Genomic DNA, 19,468 nt, shown 5'->3' on the forward strand with positions numbered 1-19,468 from the left:
TGTAGGAAGTCCCCGCTGTGATTCGGAGTAGAAATCTGATCGTTACAGATGGAGAGTCCCTTTTTCTCAGATCCAGAAGATTTTCAAGAGTTGATAGCGAATGATTTATGTTACTCATTGAGTTTAAGAGATGCAATGGATTAATTTCAAGATCTTTCCTAGACAGTCATTCATAGCATGTTGCATGTTAGATATGTGAGAAACACAGAATTCTCACTCTCCTTTGTCCTATGCTCTGTATTTGAATTTTAAGACAAGGATTAGGGACTCTCTTCCCTGGGATTTAAATTTGTCCAATCCATAGTTAAATGAGGACCAGCTATTTTGCTCCATCATCTTTATTGTAAACTTTTTTTTTTAATTATCTAGTATAGTTACCCAAACTGCAAACAGAGGATGAGAATCCACGGCCCCTCGATTCACACAATGGCCATAATTCAAACCCAGTCTCATGTCTTACATTTTATAGCCAATTCTTTTCCAGAGTTTTCCCAAGGGAATATTCTCCATTCAGTTAATCAGCAGATGACTCTCTTCCCATAGTGCAGGGAAGATAAACTAAAATGCCAGGACAAAATGTCACCAGCAACCCAGGAGATGCAGATTTTATTATGAAAATCACCAGTATCAGCTGTAATAAAAACCTATATACCACAATAAACTCAGAAGGTTCAGCTCCTGTCTCTGAGCTTCTCTGTTTGCAACAGTGCAGTGTTAGCTCTCACAGTATCTAGCAGGTGAAAACATCTGGCTAAATCACTCCTGAAACATCAAAGGTGTACCTTTTTAGCACAACTGAAAAGATGAAAACTGGTTTCCACATCCAGTGATGACTTTGGTGATGATCTTGATTGCTGGTAATCATCTTGGAAGTTGAATCCTGAGCACAGGCAAAGTCCCTGATCCATCTTCCACAAATCCAAATTGCATGCATGAATTCCACCCTCTTCCCACGCTAGCTAAATTTTATACCCAGAACAGTCTCTCATACAGAATTAACCTACTCTGAGAGGCTAAATCTTTTCACAAAAGATTTCTGAGACCTATCACATAGACCTTACGCCTACCCTTTCTCCATGCCCACCTTCCTACAGGCACACTTACCACACGCAAGTTCTAATGACCAAAGTCTCAGACCTAGATCCAGCCTCAGAATGCCAAGAAGCAGAATCAGGAAACAGATACCAAACTTGCTTGCAGGCAACCTCTTAACAAGGTCTTGAAGAGTACAACCAACCATCTATATTCAAGGCAAGCAGCTACAGCAAGTTTTCCAGTCCACACAAGAGTAAAAATAAAAATAGAGCAAGTAGGTCCAGAGATACCACAACATACCATGTTTCTTGACTGTGAGCTCTAGGTGAAGGTTGTTAGTAATTGGGACTTGTAACGTCTCCCATGTGAATGCTCTGGGCTCTAGCATCATCAAGAGTTCATATCCCAGCCTTTCCCATCTTGTGGGGGCATCTGAGGTCTCTTTCCTCTTTTTGGTCTTTCACAGATCTTGCAGAAACTAAATTATCTTGAAGGCATTTGCTCCTCTCAGATTTGACTGATGAGTTCAAGCGCCATTGAAGAAAAGAAGAGACGGAGAGAGGCACAGCCAGTGTGACAGCTCACTAAGAGATGGCCCCAGTTCTGCATTTCCTTCCTCCAACGCACCTCATCACATACACCTGCCTACCTTGTGCTCATCCTACCTTTCCACGAGGAAAATGGTCAAACAAGGGCTAGAGCTGGTGGTGGGAAAGCAACAGAGCCGAAGTGAGCAGGATGCGGAGTGCAGCATCGATGCACTCCATCTTATCGAAACACACGCTCCAAATGAAAATACTGTGGATGGAGTCACACGTTACAAGTGAACCGTTACCAAAAATGAAGACCATCCTGCTCACTGTCCTGCCCTATTCCCTGCACTGAGCCAATTCAACTCACTAAGCCAACACAAAGTCAGCCAGGTGAACACAAGCACACAAAAAAGCATTCTCCCTTAATGAATTGAACTGGCTACTCAACAGGGCACAAAAAGCAGCAGAAAGGACAGAAAAGCAAGAGAACAGGAGGCACGGGGAAGGTAGGCGCAGGACCTGCACCCCACAGCAGCAACAAGCTGCAACACCGGCCCAGCCACAACACGCAACCTCACACCACGGCAAGACATGGGTGCAGTTTCCTTCACCCGACGTTCCTGCAAACCATTTTAGGTATTGAAAAGCTGCTCATCATCTCAGTATCAGAGCAGCAGTTCCAAGTGGGAGGTTTTCTTTGTTCAGGAGAGGATTATAGAAACAACTACCCAGTGAGCAGCCCATGCCTCGTTAAGGAGTTTCTGAGAAGCACAGAGGTCACTGTTGATGGTAGCAGAGCAGCAGCAATTACAACACCATAGGCAGAATCAGCATCAACCAGCAGAAGAGCTGGCGAGGCCAAGAAACTGCCCTTAACGTAACAAGCACCAACACCGATCTTCTCCAGGTTAAAAATAAAACCATTTCTGGATGTCGGCAAACTGACAATTTTATTGTCGCCATGTCATTTGGAAAATGTTCTGCATAAAATACACACCAAAAGCAAGTAGGACAAAAAAGTTCATGTGAAACTACCATTTCCTCTTTAAATAACCACAAACAGAAAACTTTCCAGCTTATGACAGAGTCACACAGTAAAACATCCCTGCACAAGATCAGACATGACAAGCGACAACTGGAACAGGCTTGCCCAGTGAAAACTGGCTGTGCTGACAGAAGCAGGTGGACGGAAAAACAGTATGCAATTGTTTAAGACTTCTGCATCATACATGGGAAAAATACACGTGGACAAAATTAAATTAGCATGTTAGTTACGATTCCTACAAGAGTGGCTTACCACCTGAGGAGCAGCAGTTACGGCAGCGGCATGAACCGGTGCTATACTGAAAGTCTGACAATAGCTTATGCAGGAATAAGATCAAAAAGAAATTTTCAACTACTACTATGAGCTGATTTAATAAAATATAAGTTTATGAACTCAACAATCTTATTTCAGTAAAGCAGACTGAGATAATTTTCAGGGTTTGACTGCTAATATCAGGTTTGTAATTTGATAGATCTTACGGTACTGAACAGGTGATTCTAAAAGACCTCAAACTCTTATCTAGATTATTCCGCCACTGCTGCCTTCAGATGTAGAGAATTCGCTTCTCTTGTTGGCCCTTTGTAACCACCCCAAAAATCCAGATTTTTCAACAAAGAAAATGCATAGAAAGTAGACCAATCTTTACTAAAAAGGAAGCAATTCAAATACTCTTCAAAACTACCTCTACCTTTATGCAGCCAAACATCTGTCCTCAGTGCAGGTGTTCAGCGTAGACCCACAATAGTTGAAACATCTCACCCCAAATTCCCTCAAGCGGCTATACGCAAGTCCGGCAAGCCAGCAATCTAAAACTAGATACAAAGCTCAGACCTTAGGCCATCTGCAGAAATACAACAGTGCTTCCAATTTTCGTTTACTGAAAACATTAATTCCAGCAAAAGACTCTAAAAGCTTGTGGAGGAAAAACCCACAAGCAAACTGCCTGAAGTGATCAAAGATGCTCAGAACAGATATGTCATTTTTGTCCGATCTTGCTTTTCTGATCACAAGATTCTAGTTTTTAAGTCATGTTATGTGAACTCCTTCAAGACACCTTCCTCTTACAGGCACAGTTCAGAGACAGAGCTATTTACTTTTCAACATGCCAATGAGAAGGTTCTAAAACAATTATAAGGTTTTAGCATGTGTCACTAATCAACTAAGTTTTGCAAATTTCTTAACATATGGAAGGTTATTGATTACATGATTAGTTTAACTGTAGTATAGACTTTACCCTAATAACCATGTGATTATGTTTAACAGCCTACTCTCACAGTCCTTAGGCTGTGTTTGCCTCAATGCTAACACTGTAACTATGTGTAAACGGTTAATCCCAAGGAAAGCAGGCCTCGAGAAAATTAAAACAAAGAAGAGTTAAGAGCAGGGACTGAGAGATTACAGAGAACAGAGAAGGTCTCTTAACCTCGAGCATAGAGACAGACTGGCAGGAGTGCTCAAACAAGGACGATAAGAAGGAACCGCTTGGCTGAACAACAGAAGGGACAAACATCCAAGGAGAAGAAATTATCCTCAGGAGACCGGTGACCAGAAAAGGGAAAAGGGAGTGGGGGGCTACCTCCCCAAACGACCACCCGAGATCCCCGCGCATGCATGGTGTAGTTTTGCAATGCCAGCATTATGTAAATGTAATAGATAAGCAAGGAGGCGGTGATTTCTTGGAAAATGTGTGAATATTCATGTCTAAGATATGTAAAGGACGAACTTTTGTTTCAGCGCACGCATGTTAGGAGGAGATATCCCCCACGCGTCCAGTGCTGCAATAAAGATGTCTGCTTAATAACACTTTGATGTTATTGAGTTTAAATTTCTTAAGTTTGGATTTCTTTGAATCACCAAGAACATGCCTCAAACACTGGTTGATCCCCAAGAACCCCCTAAGGGTAAAACTGGATTTCCCATTTTAGTGCTCCATAACTTAGACGTCTCAGGCAGTACTTGTGCCAGAGTGGAGGTCTGATACAATTTTCAGTTTCAGCTACAAAATATGCTTCAGAAACCTATTAAATAAAACCAGTACAAATTTGAGAACTATCCCAATGGTGGAGATAATCCTAAGTTCATAATTGAAAAAGCGTAGTAGTTTTACATGCAGAAAAACCAATGAATACAGTAATCAGGCAGCTCCAAAGTGTTCACATGTGCTTAGGTGGAGCTGCTGTATTAGTACAGGTGACTTGTAAATGCAGAAAGCAGGAGTACATTCGGTGTCACTGGGACAGATGAACACATGACAGCGACAGTTGCAATTCTAAATATATGCTTCGGAAAATGTAGTTTGTTACCCTTGTTCTTAAGTGGTTTATTCTTACACTTCAAAACCTCCAAGGGGGAGGTGGGGGAGAACATATGCACAGTGCCTAGTGCCCAAATAATAACCTAACATTGACTTTTAGAAACCAACTCTTCCCCAAATAGTATTACACAAGGTAAATGCAGCTGGTGTGCAGAGAAGTCAAAGGAAGTCAGAGTTTAAAAAAGGCAGTTCAAATATAAACACTTCTGTAACACTGGTAAGGACAGACTTGACTTGTCAGAAGGAGACTCTATGCAACCAAGCAGCTTTTCTCCACTGAGACAGGGCCCACATGCTGAGGGTCTAAATCTTACAGAGACACTCACAGAGGTCAGGACTGGTTCAGAAAAGACAGATGAACTTGCAACTCCATACCTAGAAAGCCTTCGCATAAATATCTGAAAGTATAGAGTGCTGGGCAGGTTTCACCAAAATCTATCAGCATGACAGTCTCTAGTACATACCTGGGAATATACCACATACGTTCCATTTCTAACGTGATCCCACACCAGGGCCTCACCAGCTGCTCTTTCAGACTGCAGGGGGGTTACTCAGCCGCACTAGAACTCAGCTGTAGCAACTATGCTCAGTTTCTCCGCCTTGAGTAAGCCTAAAGCATGAATATTTACCTCTGATATCATCCATTAATGCAGGGCAGGAGAGGACAGAGAAGCCTCTTATCCACTCATGCCTCTTCCCGCTCCCAAACCAAAGGGTCGGACACTCGCTGCCTGTGGGGTGTTCGAGGGTAACGGGCTCCCTCCTCTCGTACAATCACAAAAACCATTTGGAAACACTGGACCACATCTCCTCAGGTCAAAGCTTTTCTTCCGCAAGGATTTATCTGAATGCTACCTCCTGAATCCCAGGATCAATAACTTAAATTACTCCTATGCCACGTCAAGTAGATAATTTTTTCACCCCAAAAAGCTGTAGAAACACAAGTCACACAGTAATGGCAACTGTGACTGTACCTTGACTTGTTACCAGATGTCTACCCCCCGCTTTTCTTTGTGGAAAAGCCAAGCTATAAACAAAACTATTTATAAAAGAAGGGAAGAAAATGAAAAGATTAAGTAGGATTGAGAGATGTTCTTTTCAACTGGAGAAAAAAGAACAGACATCTAGTTAAGTGTACAGATTCTTAATTGCTCTTAAAAGACCGTTAGGTACAAAACAGCTTTCCTAAAGCCCAGGATATGAAGCAAAGAACAAGAGGTATGAGAATGGTATTTAGACAATAAAGATACTGAAAAAAGATATTGCATAATAAAGCTGTTACAAAATGAAGTCCAACGGGTGTACTCCTTTAGCTCTCTAGCTAAAGCTACTTGGCTTGAGCCTTTTATAATCACTGATGAGGATTTTATAAAAGCTGAAATCAAAATCAATTCTTGAGAAGTATGGCTAACCTATAATGCCAAGTGATTTTCTACCCTGAGGATTTTTAGCTATTAAATGAAATACACAATCGATTCTGCAGGTATAATATTCCTGTGGCAAACTATCTTTAGTGTCACTTTACCTAGAACATTGACATTTACCACTCTTCCATTTATAAACAGCTACAAGATAAAAGTAATAAAGTTAATCAGATCTGAAGTGAACTTATTCCTGTCCCCAACTGACTTTAGTAAATACTTTTTGCTCTAGAAAACCTTATCTAGTCTGTGCCAGGTGCAAATACACAGCATTTAAGAAAAAAACCCCACACTTAGTTTCTAATAGTTTAACTACCAAAACCTGTACATCTGAAACGCCTTATGTTATAAAAACATAAAAAATAAACTCTGCGTATTTCTAAAACAGATGCTTTATAAGGTATTACAAACAGATAAGCTGTATTCTTTTCTCATTATTACTGCATCTATTCAATGCTCATTCTAAGAAAGTCTTTACAGTAAGTACACATGCATTCTCCATATTTTCATCTCTCAGTTCTCACTAGCAATGAGAACTTAATCCCCTTAATTCTCCCATTTGCAACATTTGATATAATCTTATAACAAAGTCTCCCATCAGGAAAAAAGTTGATAAAGTTTTTTCTAAAATTAAATACGCGTATTTTTCAAAAGGTATTTTAGATCCTGCTTATGCAAGTGTTGCCTCTCAGGCTATATACAAATACAACATAAGATTCAACCTGGCACATTTACAAAACTAACAATGTAAAACCTGTAGATACACAAGTATAATAGCAGGCCATCATCCAGCACTCTGTGCCTGTAGTTAAGTACAGCTTTTGCTTTTAGAAACAGTTCACAGGAGGCCAGATCCCTTTTAATTTTATGTTTTTATTACAATCTCCCCACACCTCCAAGTATAAACATTGAACCCTCCCCATTTCTCATCCCTGCCCCGCTCCCACCCACAGAAAGGTTGCATGATAAGAGACCAAGGTGAAGTGATTTAAAGCCACATCAATGCCTAACACACAGAACAAGTTTGGAGAAGGGAAAGCCTAACATTAAAAAGACGTTAAACAGCCTCTTGATTCCAAAGTATTAATAAATAAAGTATGTAATAAAAAAATTATTTTTCCCATTTTGAAGAATTTCCACAACAGAGGAATAAATTCAATAAAATAATGTAAAAGCTGTCCTTAAAATCCATTTTAGAAAACAACAGTATACTGTAGGTTGCAATTATTGTACCTATACTTAAGGAAGGAGTCATACAGCCTCAGGCTTGCTGTCCTTTTATTGTTCCCCATGCATGCCATAAATATGGCTGGTTATTGATACATCATATATATATATGATATACATACACATACATATGATGCATCTCTGCAGAGGCCCTTTCTTAAAAACAAACAAAAACATGACTCTGATGTCACAAATATTCCCTGCAATTAAAATGGAAAAATACAAAGCAAAGATTTACTTGTAAAGCTTATCACGGAGGTACCAGACTGTTCAACTGTTCTTACAGTAAAATACCACGGTAGGAAAGAAAGCCCATCCATTGGATTCAAAAGGTGCTTTTATCTGGGTAGTCAAACTACTGAAAACAGGAACAGAGCTACCACTATGCTGAAAGATCTAAGCCCCATAGTATGTCTGAAATACACAGTACTTCCAAACAAACTATGAATTCCTTTAGAGATCTGTATCACCAGTGGGGCAAGAAAACAACATCTTAATTTTCTGTTCAGATTTTATTTGAAATCTAATTCAAATTGTCAAAGCTACAAAAAGGGGGAACATTTGAGTTATTTCTGCTATGTCACAACATTCTAAAACAAAATATCACTACTGCCAGCAGATCAGTTACACACATTTCTGATGAAACTTCTAAACACAAAAATGTTTCATTTGGGAAATAGTCACAATGAAGATATTTTGTACAATATAAAACAATGACAGGTCTACAGATGCCGATACTCATGAGTATACACGTGCATTCACAAAAAAAAAATCAGGAATGCTTTTTTGTTTTTTAACAGACTGTTCAGGCACAAAAACAAAACCGCATTTCCAGTAAGTGACAGCATCATAAAAAATATTAACATTGTCAGTGTTTGCTTTTCTTTGACTTCTTGTGAGACCTGTGAGGAGAACGGGACTGAGACCTGGATTTTTTCCCTGACTTTTTAGGGGATCTGGATCGTGACCTTCTTGATCTTTTGGGTGTCCTGGAGCCAGATGGCGACCTGCAAAAAAAAAAAAAGTTATGTCGAATAACAACCCTGATTCTGTGATAATACCAACTTCTACAGTTATTTGACATTAATTTATCAAGCTAAACAAGGTAGAAAATATAGCCTATATCCATATAGAAGAGAACAGAAATGAAAAATCATGTTGAATTGTGTTATGTTGAAATACTTTTGACTGTCAAACATGGTCTGCTTGTGACGTAACCCCACAGAAAAAGTTACACTGAATAAACTTACTGTAATCTAACCCACATATAATACATTAATCTGATATAATCTAAATTGAATAACCACCATATTAACTTAAAAAAAAACCCTCAAATACTTTTCTACTTCTATTTGAATTCCTAACTTATAGCACAAGAATCTGATTACTGTAAATATGTACTATGATTTTCTGAACAGCAAATGAATTTTCCTCAGCATGTCTGAGGAATCTTTTATCAACAAGATTCTACACCTCTAAAACAAGTGGAAGCTGAACTTTTGAGTTTTGAGCTACAAAAGCATCAATACAATAATAAAATCTAACCCAAAGTTTAACATTAACCAGAGACAAATGTTTCTGTCAGTCTGGAGATTAGGCAATACCTATTTCAGAAACAAAAACCCGTAAGCAGCATCTAATCTAGATTTTTTTTGTTAAAGAAGCAAACCATGGGAGAAGAGCTTCATGTAAGCAAAACATCAGTGAAAGGCTGCATGCTTACTATAATTCTAGAAGTACTATGGGCTACAGAATATTTGTTCTTTGAAAATAAAAAGCTAATAAAGCAGCAAGGTGCTTTGGTTTAAAGCAGTATTTCTCAGTATTATCAGTAAACAGGTAAACAAGAACACAAAAAGTGAACAGTCTCGAGCCATCAAGGCAGGAGGCTGTATACATTTTAGACACCAACTGTCCAGACATTAACCAGGTACATGTAGTATAGTCCATTAGGAGATAAAATACTTGTGTGTCAAACACGTTCTGCTATAAAGCACACAAATAAAACACCCCAACAAAAACACACCTACCTACTTAACTTTCCTACAACCTGAAATAAAACAAGATACCAACTTACCTTTTGGCTTTTTTACTGACATCTCTGGGAGAATCTTTATGTGATGACCGAGAACGTGAACTCTCTTTGTGGGACCGTTCAGAGCGCTCTGAGCGTTCTGATTTTGGTGACGGAGATTTTGCTCGTCTACTGCCACTGCTGCGAGATGGGCTAGGTGAAGCACTGTGTCGTCTTTTCCTTTGTAAAGAAAGCAAATAGTTACGTACAGACACACACAGAGACATACAGAGAAGTGAAAAACGTGTATTAAGAGAATTAATTCCTTTTTGTAGATATTTTCTTTTGCCAACGTAACATTAGATCCTTTAAAGTAATTAAAATGTAGTAGGTCTTTTATTATAAAAAAAAAAAAATCAAGTTCAACATGTGCACCAGACTTTCTCGGGTTGAAAAAAAAATTAAGGCCTTTGACTCACCATTTTTTATTGCAGTGTAAAAACATTCTGTCATAGTTTCCTGAAAAGCAAGGCCTTTTACCGTACCTACACTTAATACCATGGAAGAGTTTGGCTATACAAATACTAGAAGATCAGAGTGTACAATCAACTACCCTAAAACTAGCTGTTTTGAAGAATTTATGATATTAATAACATTTAAACCACCACAAATAATTTGTGGTATGACTTCAGTACATTTTTTGGACTAATACACTGCAGTCAATTTACTACCACGAGAGTTAAATATACCCTGTTTTCAACTGGTCATTATTTTCCCATGTCTCCTCAGGGCCTAAATGAGCCCAAAGGGGATTCTATTGAAAGGGGTACGTCACTTAGGGCAGGATAAAAATGACGATTCCTTTAAAAATTTTAAGCATGTTTTAATATCCAAAGCATGGGACTTTTTTGTTGTTAGGTGGTTTTGTGTTTTGCTTTTGAAATAAGACGGCTGGTACAACGTAATTTCAAGGCTGCCATTGCATACAAAGATACTAACTGTGAGGTTTTTCCTCCCATCCACCTTACTCCATGGAAAGCCATACCTCTCTTTTCTGGTTGGTGTACATTCCTCCTTTTCCTTCTTATCTTTGGACCTGGATTCAGATTTCTCCTTGTCCTTTTTGTCTCTGTCCCGTTCTCTTTCCAACTCTTTTTCTTTTTCCTAAATTATTAGAAGCATTCATGATTTCAGATGAGGTGTGACTAATTATTACAGACAATCAAGTTAATCACAAACAGCTGAATACTGAAAGAACACAGCACGTAATCTGGGAAGGAACCAATGGTCACACTACACCCACTCTCCAAATCTTTACTACTGCTTTATACATAGAAGAAACATTTATTGTAACACAAACACTGACAAAAACATGAAAGATGTCACTTCATGTGAGAAAGTCTGAGTATCTAATTGGAAATGAACAGTCTTCAATTTTACCAATTTCAGGGAACTATTAGCGCTGTAATAGATTTTCTAAACTAAATCAAACATGAAATAATACCAGGAACCTCTTTCTACTTAAAACATATGCATTCATCTTCATTAATCCAGACTGAAAATTGAGACATCTCATAACTACAAGACATTTAATGACAAAACTAAAATAGAAAGAAGATTCTGCAATAACATCTACTCTGCCAAAAAACCCCACAAATATGGTCCATTTCTATATACCAACAGGGCTATTTTGACATACATCAAAAACATATATCCTGAGCACACCTCATCTGTCTGTCAAATAGTTAGAAAATCAATTATAAAAAAAATAAACCTAAACCATCAGCAAGTCTGAACACAGAGATCAAGAAATGTGCTTCTTTCAGTATTGGCATAAAAAAGAATTCCTTCTATGCCAAAAAATTAACAGATATTCGCTGCACAGCCCATAAAGAAGACAAAGAAGGGGTGATTTAGCTATGTGAAAGAAGCGGGGGCGAGGGGGGGAGGTGTGTAAATAACATAAGTGCAGGAAATACCAGGACAGCTACACTAATCTAGTCTCACATTTCCTTTACATGGAAGACGTACTAGTAAAATTTTAAAGTGTCCCTTATCATTATACCCACTATTGCAAACTATTGTGAGATTCCACTAAAATCAATGGGCTCTTAAGATGTGCCTAGATTATTTGATAGCATAACTAATTATTTCTTCTTGATAAATAGTAATAAGCAGTATTTTAAATAGCTGTAAGTTCCTATTTTCTTAACAATATACAATACTACTAGGAAATCTACTCTTGGAAATCTTATTCTACAGTAAATTAGATGAAAAATGATGACCAACCACCAAGTTAATGGGAAATGCAATCAGAACCAGTATTACATTACTACTATTATTATACAAACCAACTTTACTATGGCATTAAAGCAAAAGATAAAGTTATTCCCTTAACAGTGGGGTTGCTATTGTTTTAAAGAACACCTGTTATCATTATAATGAAATATTTCTTAACTAAATATTACCTTCACTGAAAGTGAAAACAGAAAAGATATTACTAAAAAATATAAAATATTGCAATCTGGTTGAACTAATTCAACACAAGGCATCTAATGAAGCTATCAGGATTACAATTTCTGGCTTTTTTAAACTACTGTCTCGCTAAATATTCTGTGCTTACTGTACAAACCACTTCTTTCTCCAATTACAGAAAACACCGAGGAAGTGGGAAGTTTTAGGATACAGCTGTATTTAAAAGGAGAGTTACTTATAAAAATTGAAGTCTTAACTGCTAACATCAACCTCTAAACATGTAAATGTCCTTCAGGGATCAACTTACTTAATTGTAAGTCTCGTTCTTCAAGGTACTGTGCAAAATTACTTTAGTGAATTAGTCAGATATTGAGCACCAAATAGCGCAAGAACAAAGTGACAGACAAACACCTGGTGAGAAATGCCTATTTGTATTTAGCTTCCAAGAAACTGCATGGGTACCTAACTTCACCATTGATCTGTCAGACTGTGAAAACAGATTAGAGAAGCAACTGCCACTTACTCTCTCTCACTAAATGCATTGCCCAAGCAGGTTACATGTTCTTTCGTTGTTTCAGAGATTCAAGCTGACGTGACATCACATATATGATGCTAATTTTTAAAGCCACTCTGACTTCATAGTCCAGAGAGGACTACTAAAAACGGTAATGGTACAGATTTACTTTTAGATGACAGTATGAGCTGGAATTATCCAGGAAATCTTAGACACTGGAGAATCAGAAGAACATACGCTGCTTAATACTATTCTTTCTCTTCCTTCGGAAGCTTTTAGCACAGTGGATCAATTACAAAAAGCAAAATGAAAAATCTGATTAATATCTTCAATTGACTGCTCTCCCTTTCCTTTCCCACACCTAACTTCCCAAACCTAAAGTTTGCTTTATGGAGTAGATTCGGAAGTGACCTCTTTAAGGTTTCAGTACATTCTAATGATACCCATCTGTACCCATCTGTACAGTGTGAAATACTACATCATTTTGATTAAAAAGAAAGATATCTACTCTGCAGAAAGCACTTGGATTTAGACATGCAGTTTGACATTACAGTAAATTTTAACAAGAACCACGTGTTGTTATACTTAATGCCACCTTACATTTGATGAACTCAATAAAAGCCTATCACAGAATCAGAGCCAAACATAAAGAACATTTCTTACCCTCTGGAGCAGCTTGTCTCTATAGTGTTCAACCTGTTCCTGAAAACTCTGGCCTGGTTTCTTGGGTCTTTTCCCAGACTCTAACTCATCCTGAAACTTCATCACCTTAAGCTGTGAAAATAATACTGACCATTAGGTTATTGGGCTTATTATTATCCAGTTAGGCAGGTGGCTGAAAATGAAATTTCCGTGATTTATAATCTGTGTTCTTCATTCTTTCTATACGAGCTTGTGCACAAAAAGATACTAACTTTATTTAAACTGGATCAAAGCAACAAAACCACATACTCATCTGCAGGCACCTGCAGTTGTTTATAGACATGTTACAAACTAAAAATAAAGGGATTTTTTTTCTGTTATTCTACTACATTCTGTTCCCATCATTAGAACACTGCACCCTTATATTTCTTAGATCATTATCTGTTTTTTTTTCTTTCAAAATGAGATCATTTACTGTAGGTGTCAATATATTGTTTCAACTTCTCTTGTCTACTTCAAGTTTTCCTTCAGAAACTGAGTATTAAAATCAAATGACTGACATAACTAGGACATAAAACAAATGCATCTCCTCTTCAGGGCTGTTTGCACAGAGTGGCTGATTTAAAAGATGTGATTTTTACTAACATAATATTCTTCCATGTGCTATCAAGCTTAGCAACAAAATTCAGTTCACTAGTGCTGCTAAATGTAACACTAAATTTACTGAGATAATATCCCCAACTGAGTCATAAAGTTAAGCAAATGTCAGTTTTTCCATGTAGATGATTTTTTTTCCTAATATACTAAAACCTTTCTGTAAGTTTATTTACATCATAAAACTTCACTCACATCTCAATTTCTCAATTCTTTATTCTCACTGACATGGCCTTTTACAAACAATCGTTCAATTTTTTTGGATGAGGTGGTATCTTTTTTTTTGGGGGGTAGGGAGGAGCTTGGTAGTAAGTCATGTTGTATTTGTCAACCCTCTTCCAAATGTTTATGCTCTGATCCTACTACTGTATTTCCTGTTTCAATACTGACCTGCAGATTCATATATGTAAGAATAGATTTTTCCAGTGCTTGAGGTTTCATTTTTAGTGAACACAAAATATTTCTCTCTTGAGAAATATTTAACTCTTCCACACTGAAAACACACAAAGGAAAACCATGTCCCTTTTTACTGTATGAAAGGATTCTTATTCTCCAGGTCCTTAATTCCCTAATATGAAGTAGGAATTAAAAAAAAAAAAAAAAAAAAAAAAAAAAAAATCAAACTCTAAAGGTTTCTTCTTCCCTCTCAAAAGCAGGAGGCCAGACTGGATATGAAGATACTGTATATTCTGATCAGCCCTTCCAATTACTGACTGAGCAGAAAGTAAAGGTATCACAAAAACTATCTAATCACAAGAACAAATCCGTTAAGAAACATAAAACCCAGGCAAGGATAGCACTACTTTGAACAGGATCCCCTTCAGTTACAGAGCTTATACCAACAACACATCTTCCATTTTAGTATCAACCATGATGAAGCAACTCGGGGAGGGGGGGGAAATCAAAAAAGGCATTGCTATCTTGTACCACAGTAAATTTCTGACCAACGTTCTGCTTACCTCCCTCCTTTACAGAGTACGCTCTACCTATGGCTGAGCGTTTTTCACTTTTGCTTACAATTCAGCCAATGGGAAACTGACATCATCACTTGTCACATACCACTCCGCCTTCCATAAAGGCACTTTTATCTCTCCCCCCCTTCAGATGCAGAAGTTTCAAAAGCAGGAATACCTCTTAGAACCATACATTGTGTCACCCTGTACCACCTCTGCTAGTAAGAAATCAAGATTGCATTCTCTACCATTGTGTGAACTCCAAGGCCACCGGCTGCTTAGCACACCAAGTACCGAACAGAAGGAGCACGGAGGAGGCTTAGCTGATCCAGAAGGCCTCTGGAGCTGTCATGGTATGAACATGCCCATAAGACTTCTACTTTGTTTTCCCAACTAAATCACCCAGATAATTAAAAACAAAACCAAACACAAAACCACACACAAAACAAAACCCCATTTTTAGGAGATCCAGTTTCTTCACATTTTTTAGCCAACAAAGCTATGATACTATCTCTGTTTAACCGCACTTTGAAAGCAAAAAAGCATAAGACTATAGGCCAAAGTAACCTATAATGAAAGAAAACTAGGCATCTGATCAACAGGCTTTACTGGATTTAATAAGCTAATCTGGATGCAAAGAAATGCTGAATTTCTAGCAGCCTGTCTTACATGCATGTCTCACAACCCACTGCTGGCATGAAATTTAAAATGCCAAGAGAAGCAATTTGCACGTAACTTCTCCAGTAACCATAGGCAAAGGGCAGGGGGAAAGGCGGTCATTAGCAGGTGCCTAGAAGGAGAGAGGAAAACCAGGAACAGCCTATACAATAACCACTGGCTCAACACCACCCCAAACTCCAACTATGTATGGTTGAGTAACACCATATGGTTTCCTGAGACAGCTGTGGTCTTTTACAGACCAATCATCAATAGATCTCTCTTCCACATACTTGCTGTATCTCCCTTTGAACCCCAGTAAACTGACTCCTTTTAGAAAGATGCTGTGGGTAGCGGAAGTCAGCTCTAGTACATTCCCTGGAAAAGGAGACTAGATGTTACAAAATGCTGAGATGACAGCAACAGCTCACTACGGAAAGATCCTTCTTTTCCATGCTCCTCCTCACTCCTGCACTCCAAGCAAAGGGGTCCCCCCTCTAGCCTGCCCTTGCAGCACCTGCAGTGCTTGGCTGAGCCTTCCATAAGCCAGATCAATTCACTAAGTCAGCAGAAGCCCACCCCCCACCTTCCATGGTTTTTTCCTCTGCATTAGTGAGATGGATTGGCTCAGGGGAAGAATGAGCAAGTGCCAGAGCACACAGGTAGGACCAGGATATTCCCTTTCAGCAGAGGTAAGCAGTTAGACCACATCAACTCATCCTACACCTTCATGTATAGCAGCTTTTGCTACTTGCTCTAGAACACCACCACCGTAAATATGTTTTTTTAAAAAAACGAATTACTTAGGTCCCAAAGTTCAGAAAAGAATTCTCTAAAGAATTACAATGAAACGTACTTGTTTCATTATCTCCCTTCACCATTTCACTATTGATAGCATCTTGGCTGTAGTGAACACTCTTATTGATCTTTTCAGGTAGAGTACACAATGCTTATATTTGTATCATACAGTTCCAGATACACCCTCGAGAAAGTGATCCTTAAAACTTAAGGCTTAAATCTGCTTCAACATCTAATCGATGAATTTTGTAAGCATTCCACTTTGTAAATGTGCATTTATAAAGACCTTACACATTCTCATTGAATTGGTTATTCTTTAACTATTCTTGTCCAACAGACAAAAACTACTAAGCTTGTTCATTCTTAGGAGTAGATATATTGACTTTACCTAGACTATGTCTGGAATCGGTAATATGCATGGTATTATGGAAGGGGAAAATTTTTCAGAACCCTGTGCCAAAACTTTGTAATACTAATCTTTGACACAGCAGTCTTCCACAGCACAGAGAGTTTAGAAGTTTTTGGAGAGTGCAATGCAGAACCGTCAAATATCACTGGAGTTCCCGTGAGTAATCTCTACTATATGCTCTAATGCAGGAATCATATTCTCACCTAACCATGAGGATTTATCTCTTGTAAATTCAAGACAAAACAGTTTCACAACATGCCTCTTGTCTACTGGTTCTCATCTTGAGATTTCCCCCCCTCCCCAAACTCAGTTGAGGAGAGTTTAAAAGATTTAGCCTTTCCTACAAGTTGAGGCCTTGATTACAGACTAACCAGTAAGCCATCAAGTTACGGAAAAGGGTAACATCTTGCTACCATGGTTCAGGGAAACCACAGGCTGACACAAACTGAAGCCCCCCCTTTTCGCATTTTGACACAAACAGGTGCGCCATGGGCAGCCTCCCTCGCTTAAAAAGAATGCATTTTCAAAAAATGTTCTTGGCTTTTTAATTTTCTGCTGATACTGTGTCCATAGACTGGTTTTCAAGTGGAAAAAAGGCTTTTTCACAAGAGGTTATTCCACAGTTATACACCCTCAGAACTTAAATGGCCAGGTTCAAACACAACTTATTTGGGGTTAATTAGCTGCATACTACATACTAGGATTAACTAGGAAGTTAGTCACCAGATGCTTGATGAAAGATAGGAATTTCTGCTTGATATATAATTGCTCTCAAATCTAGACTGATTACAGGCAGGACACACATCCAAGCAGACCAAAGTGTTTTGTTTTTCCTTAAAACAGACTCGCCCCAACAATTGCTACAAGTCCTAGACTCTACCAGAAGCAAAACAAAATATTTTTTTGAAAGCTTGAGTTTTCCAGCAAGTCTATGGGCAGTGGAATTTCTGCAGCTACAACATTATCAACAACAGATGACAGCGATACTGATGTACACATGTGAAATACCTCTGCAGCCATAACAGCCCTCTGGCATGCTCAATCACACTCACAGGATGCCATGTGTCTTGGAGCTAGGCAATTCCTCGCTTTTGTCTTTGTGTAAAATAGAAGTAGATTCAAAGATTTCAAATAGACCACAATCTGCTGATTTAAAGATAGTCATTACCTTCTAAGGAACAACTGCTATAAATAGCAAAACTATTGGTTAAGCAAGAATCAATTTGTCTCACTTGTTATTTAGCTGCAATTAGTAGGATGTTTAACTGGAATATCTTTTTGCGGTTTTGCAGTGGCCTCAAATGAGCCCAATACAGAAACCTCCAGAGACTGTAAAGACCAAAGGGTTATATTGTTCTAGTGACAATTACAAGCCTCTGATAGCTCCTATGACTTGATACAAAAGCAAGTATTCTGCATAATAAGCACCATAAACCAGAGAAAGAAATAATGCAAATGGTATGGAACTTCAGTTTCTTGACAAAGGTATACAGGGCCTTGAAATCCAGAACAGGCTTTGGATACAATCTGCTCTTGTGGACTATGCTTAAGCTATTCTTTTCCTGTGCTCTAAGTCATTCTCTGTTGGAGACTGAATACCACCCTAAAGAACTTTGATTTTGTCTGGTACAGCAACTCATACCAAGAAAGCAATGAGAGTAACCTCCTTTCCTTTGCAGCAAAACTTCTTTGGCTCTTGGTAGAAAAATAAATTGCATCTCAAATACCATGACACTTTGGGGGGGGTTGGTGGGGGTGTTAAAAATTAAGCAATCAAATGCTACTCTGAGGTCTCAGGTGGCTAACACAAAGGTGGGTGTGAAGGCAGCTACCAAAGAGGACAAATCTCCTGTTTGACCCTTTTGGAAGCACTGATACATCTGGATTTGTGAAGAGTCTGCCTCCTGCTGCAGATGAAGCCTGCACTGTGCTTTTTTGGGGTAGGATTATAAAATCTTGCATAACAAGATGGGAAGGGAAGTAAAGTACCTTAGAGAAAGGTCCAAGGAGGAAAATGCTGCTTCATTTTGTCTGAATTTTTGTACGCACTGAGGAAACAAGCTTAATGAACAACTTAAGCAATGTAAAATTCCCGTTTTTCTAACACTCCACAAAACTGAGGTCTCTTTACAAAGAAGAATACACCTTTCTATGTCCCTGAGGCAAAGACACACAGACACAGGCACAGCACTGTAAAGAACATTCTGAAATTTGAGTTATAATGCAAAGCAAAGTACCAATCTTTCTACACACACACCAAAAAAAAAACTAGTAAAGAAATCACTGTCCTTCAGTGTTACGAGAAAGCCTTTGCTCTAGCCAAGTTCTGGAAAGAATTCACACTTCAGCAAGGTTAACAGCAATATGGAGGAAGGCAAACAAAGGGTTAATAACTTGCCTTCTCTGATAGCACTGCTCTGCTGGCTGTGGCCAAAGTTTGTTTTTTACTGCACTTTTCCCCTCCCAGCTGACAAACTTAATTTACTACCTGTGCCAAGAGAAATAGTTGTTGTTTGTCTTCATGAATTTCCAAAAAAATGCATGAAAAAAAAAGTTTTGCAGCTTCCCTGGTAGTCACTGTGTAAGCTGCTAAAGAATCACACCCCCCACCCCCCCGCGCGCAAAGATTTTACACAACATTAACAGTGTATATTACATGTCATAATTGCTAAAGATGGTAATTGTTGTTGGTTTTTTTTTTCTCAGTTCCTCCCCTCGTATTTAATACTGGATGTGTTCTTTGGCAGGGACTGGGTACAAATTAAGAAGAAACTTTG

The 19,468-nt window shown here is 38.5% G+C and overlaps 1 protein-coding gene across 1 annotated transcript in view; it reads right to left on the bottom strand.

The window, feature by feature from the left end:
• Positions 1 to 8,068: 8,068 nt before the first annotated feature.
• The window catches only part of U2SURP (U2 snRNP-associated SURP domain containing), a gene marked incomplete at its 5' end in the record, with an annotated part of 29,500 nt that continues 18,100 nt past the window's right edge, over positions 8,069 to 19,468 (bottom strand). Inside the window, 4 exons of the mRNA XM_010291198.1 lie at positions 8,069 to 8,582; positions 9,653 to 9,829; positions 10,635 to 10,753; positions 13,242 to 13,352. Coding sequence (XP_010289500.1) covers positions 8,444 to 8,582; positions 9,653 to 9,829; positions 10,635 to 10,753; positions 13,242 to 13,352 — 546 coding nt within the window. The remainder of the gene's footprint in view (positions 8,583 to 9,652; positions 9,830 to 10,634; positions 10,754 to 13,241; positions 13,353 to 19,468) is intronic.

The sequence above is a fragment of the Phaethon lepturus genome, unplaced genomic scaffold, assembly GCF_000687285.1.
Source record: "Phaethon lepturus isolate BGI_N335 unplaced genomic scaffold, ASM68728v1 scaffold4310, whole genome shotgun sequence".
Classification (NCBI taxonomy): Eukaryota; Metazoa; Chordata; class Aves; order Phaethontiformes; family Phaethontidae; genus Phaethon; species Phaethon lepturus.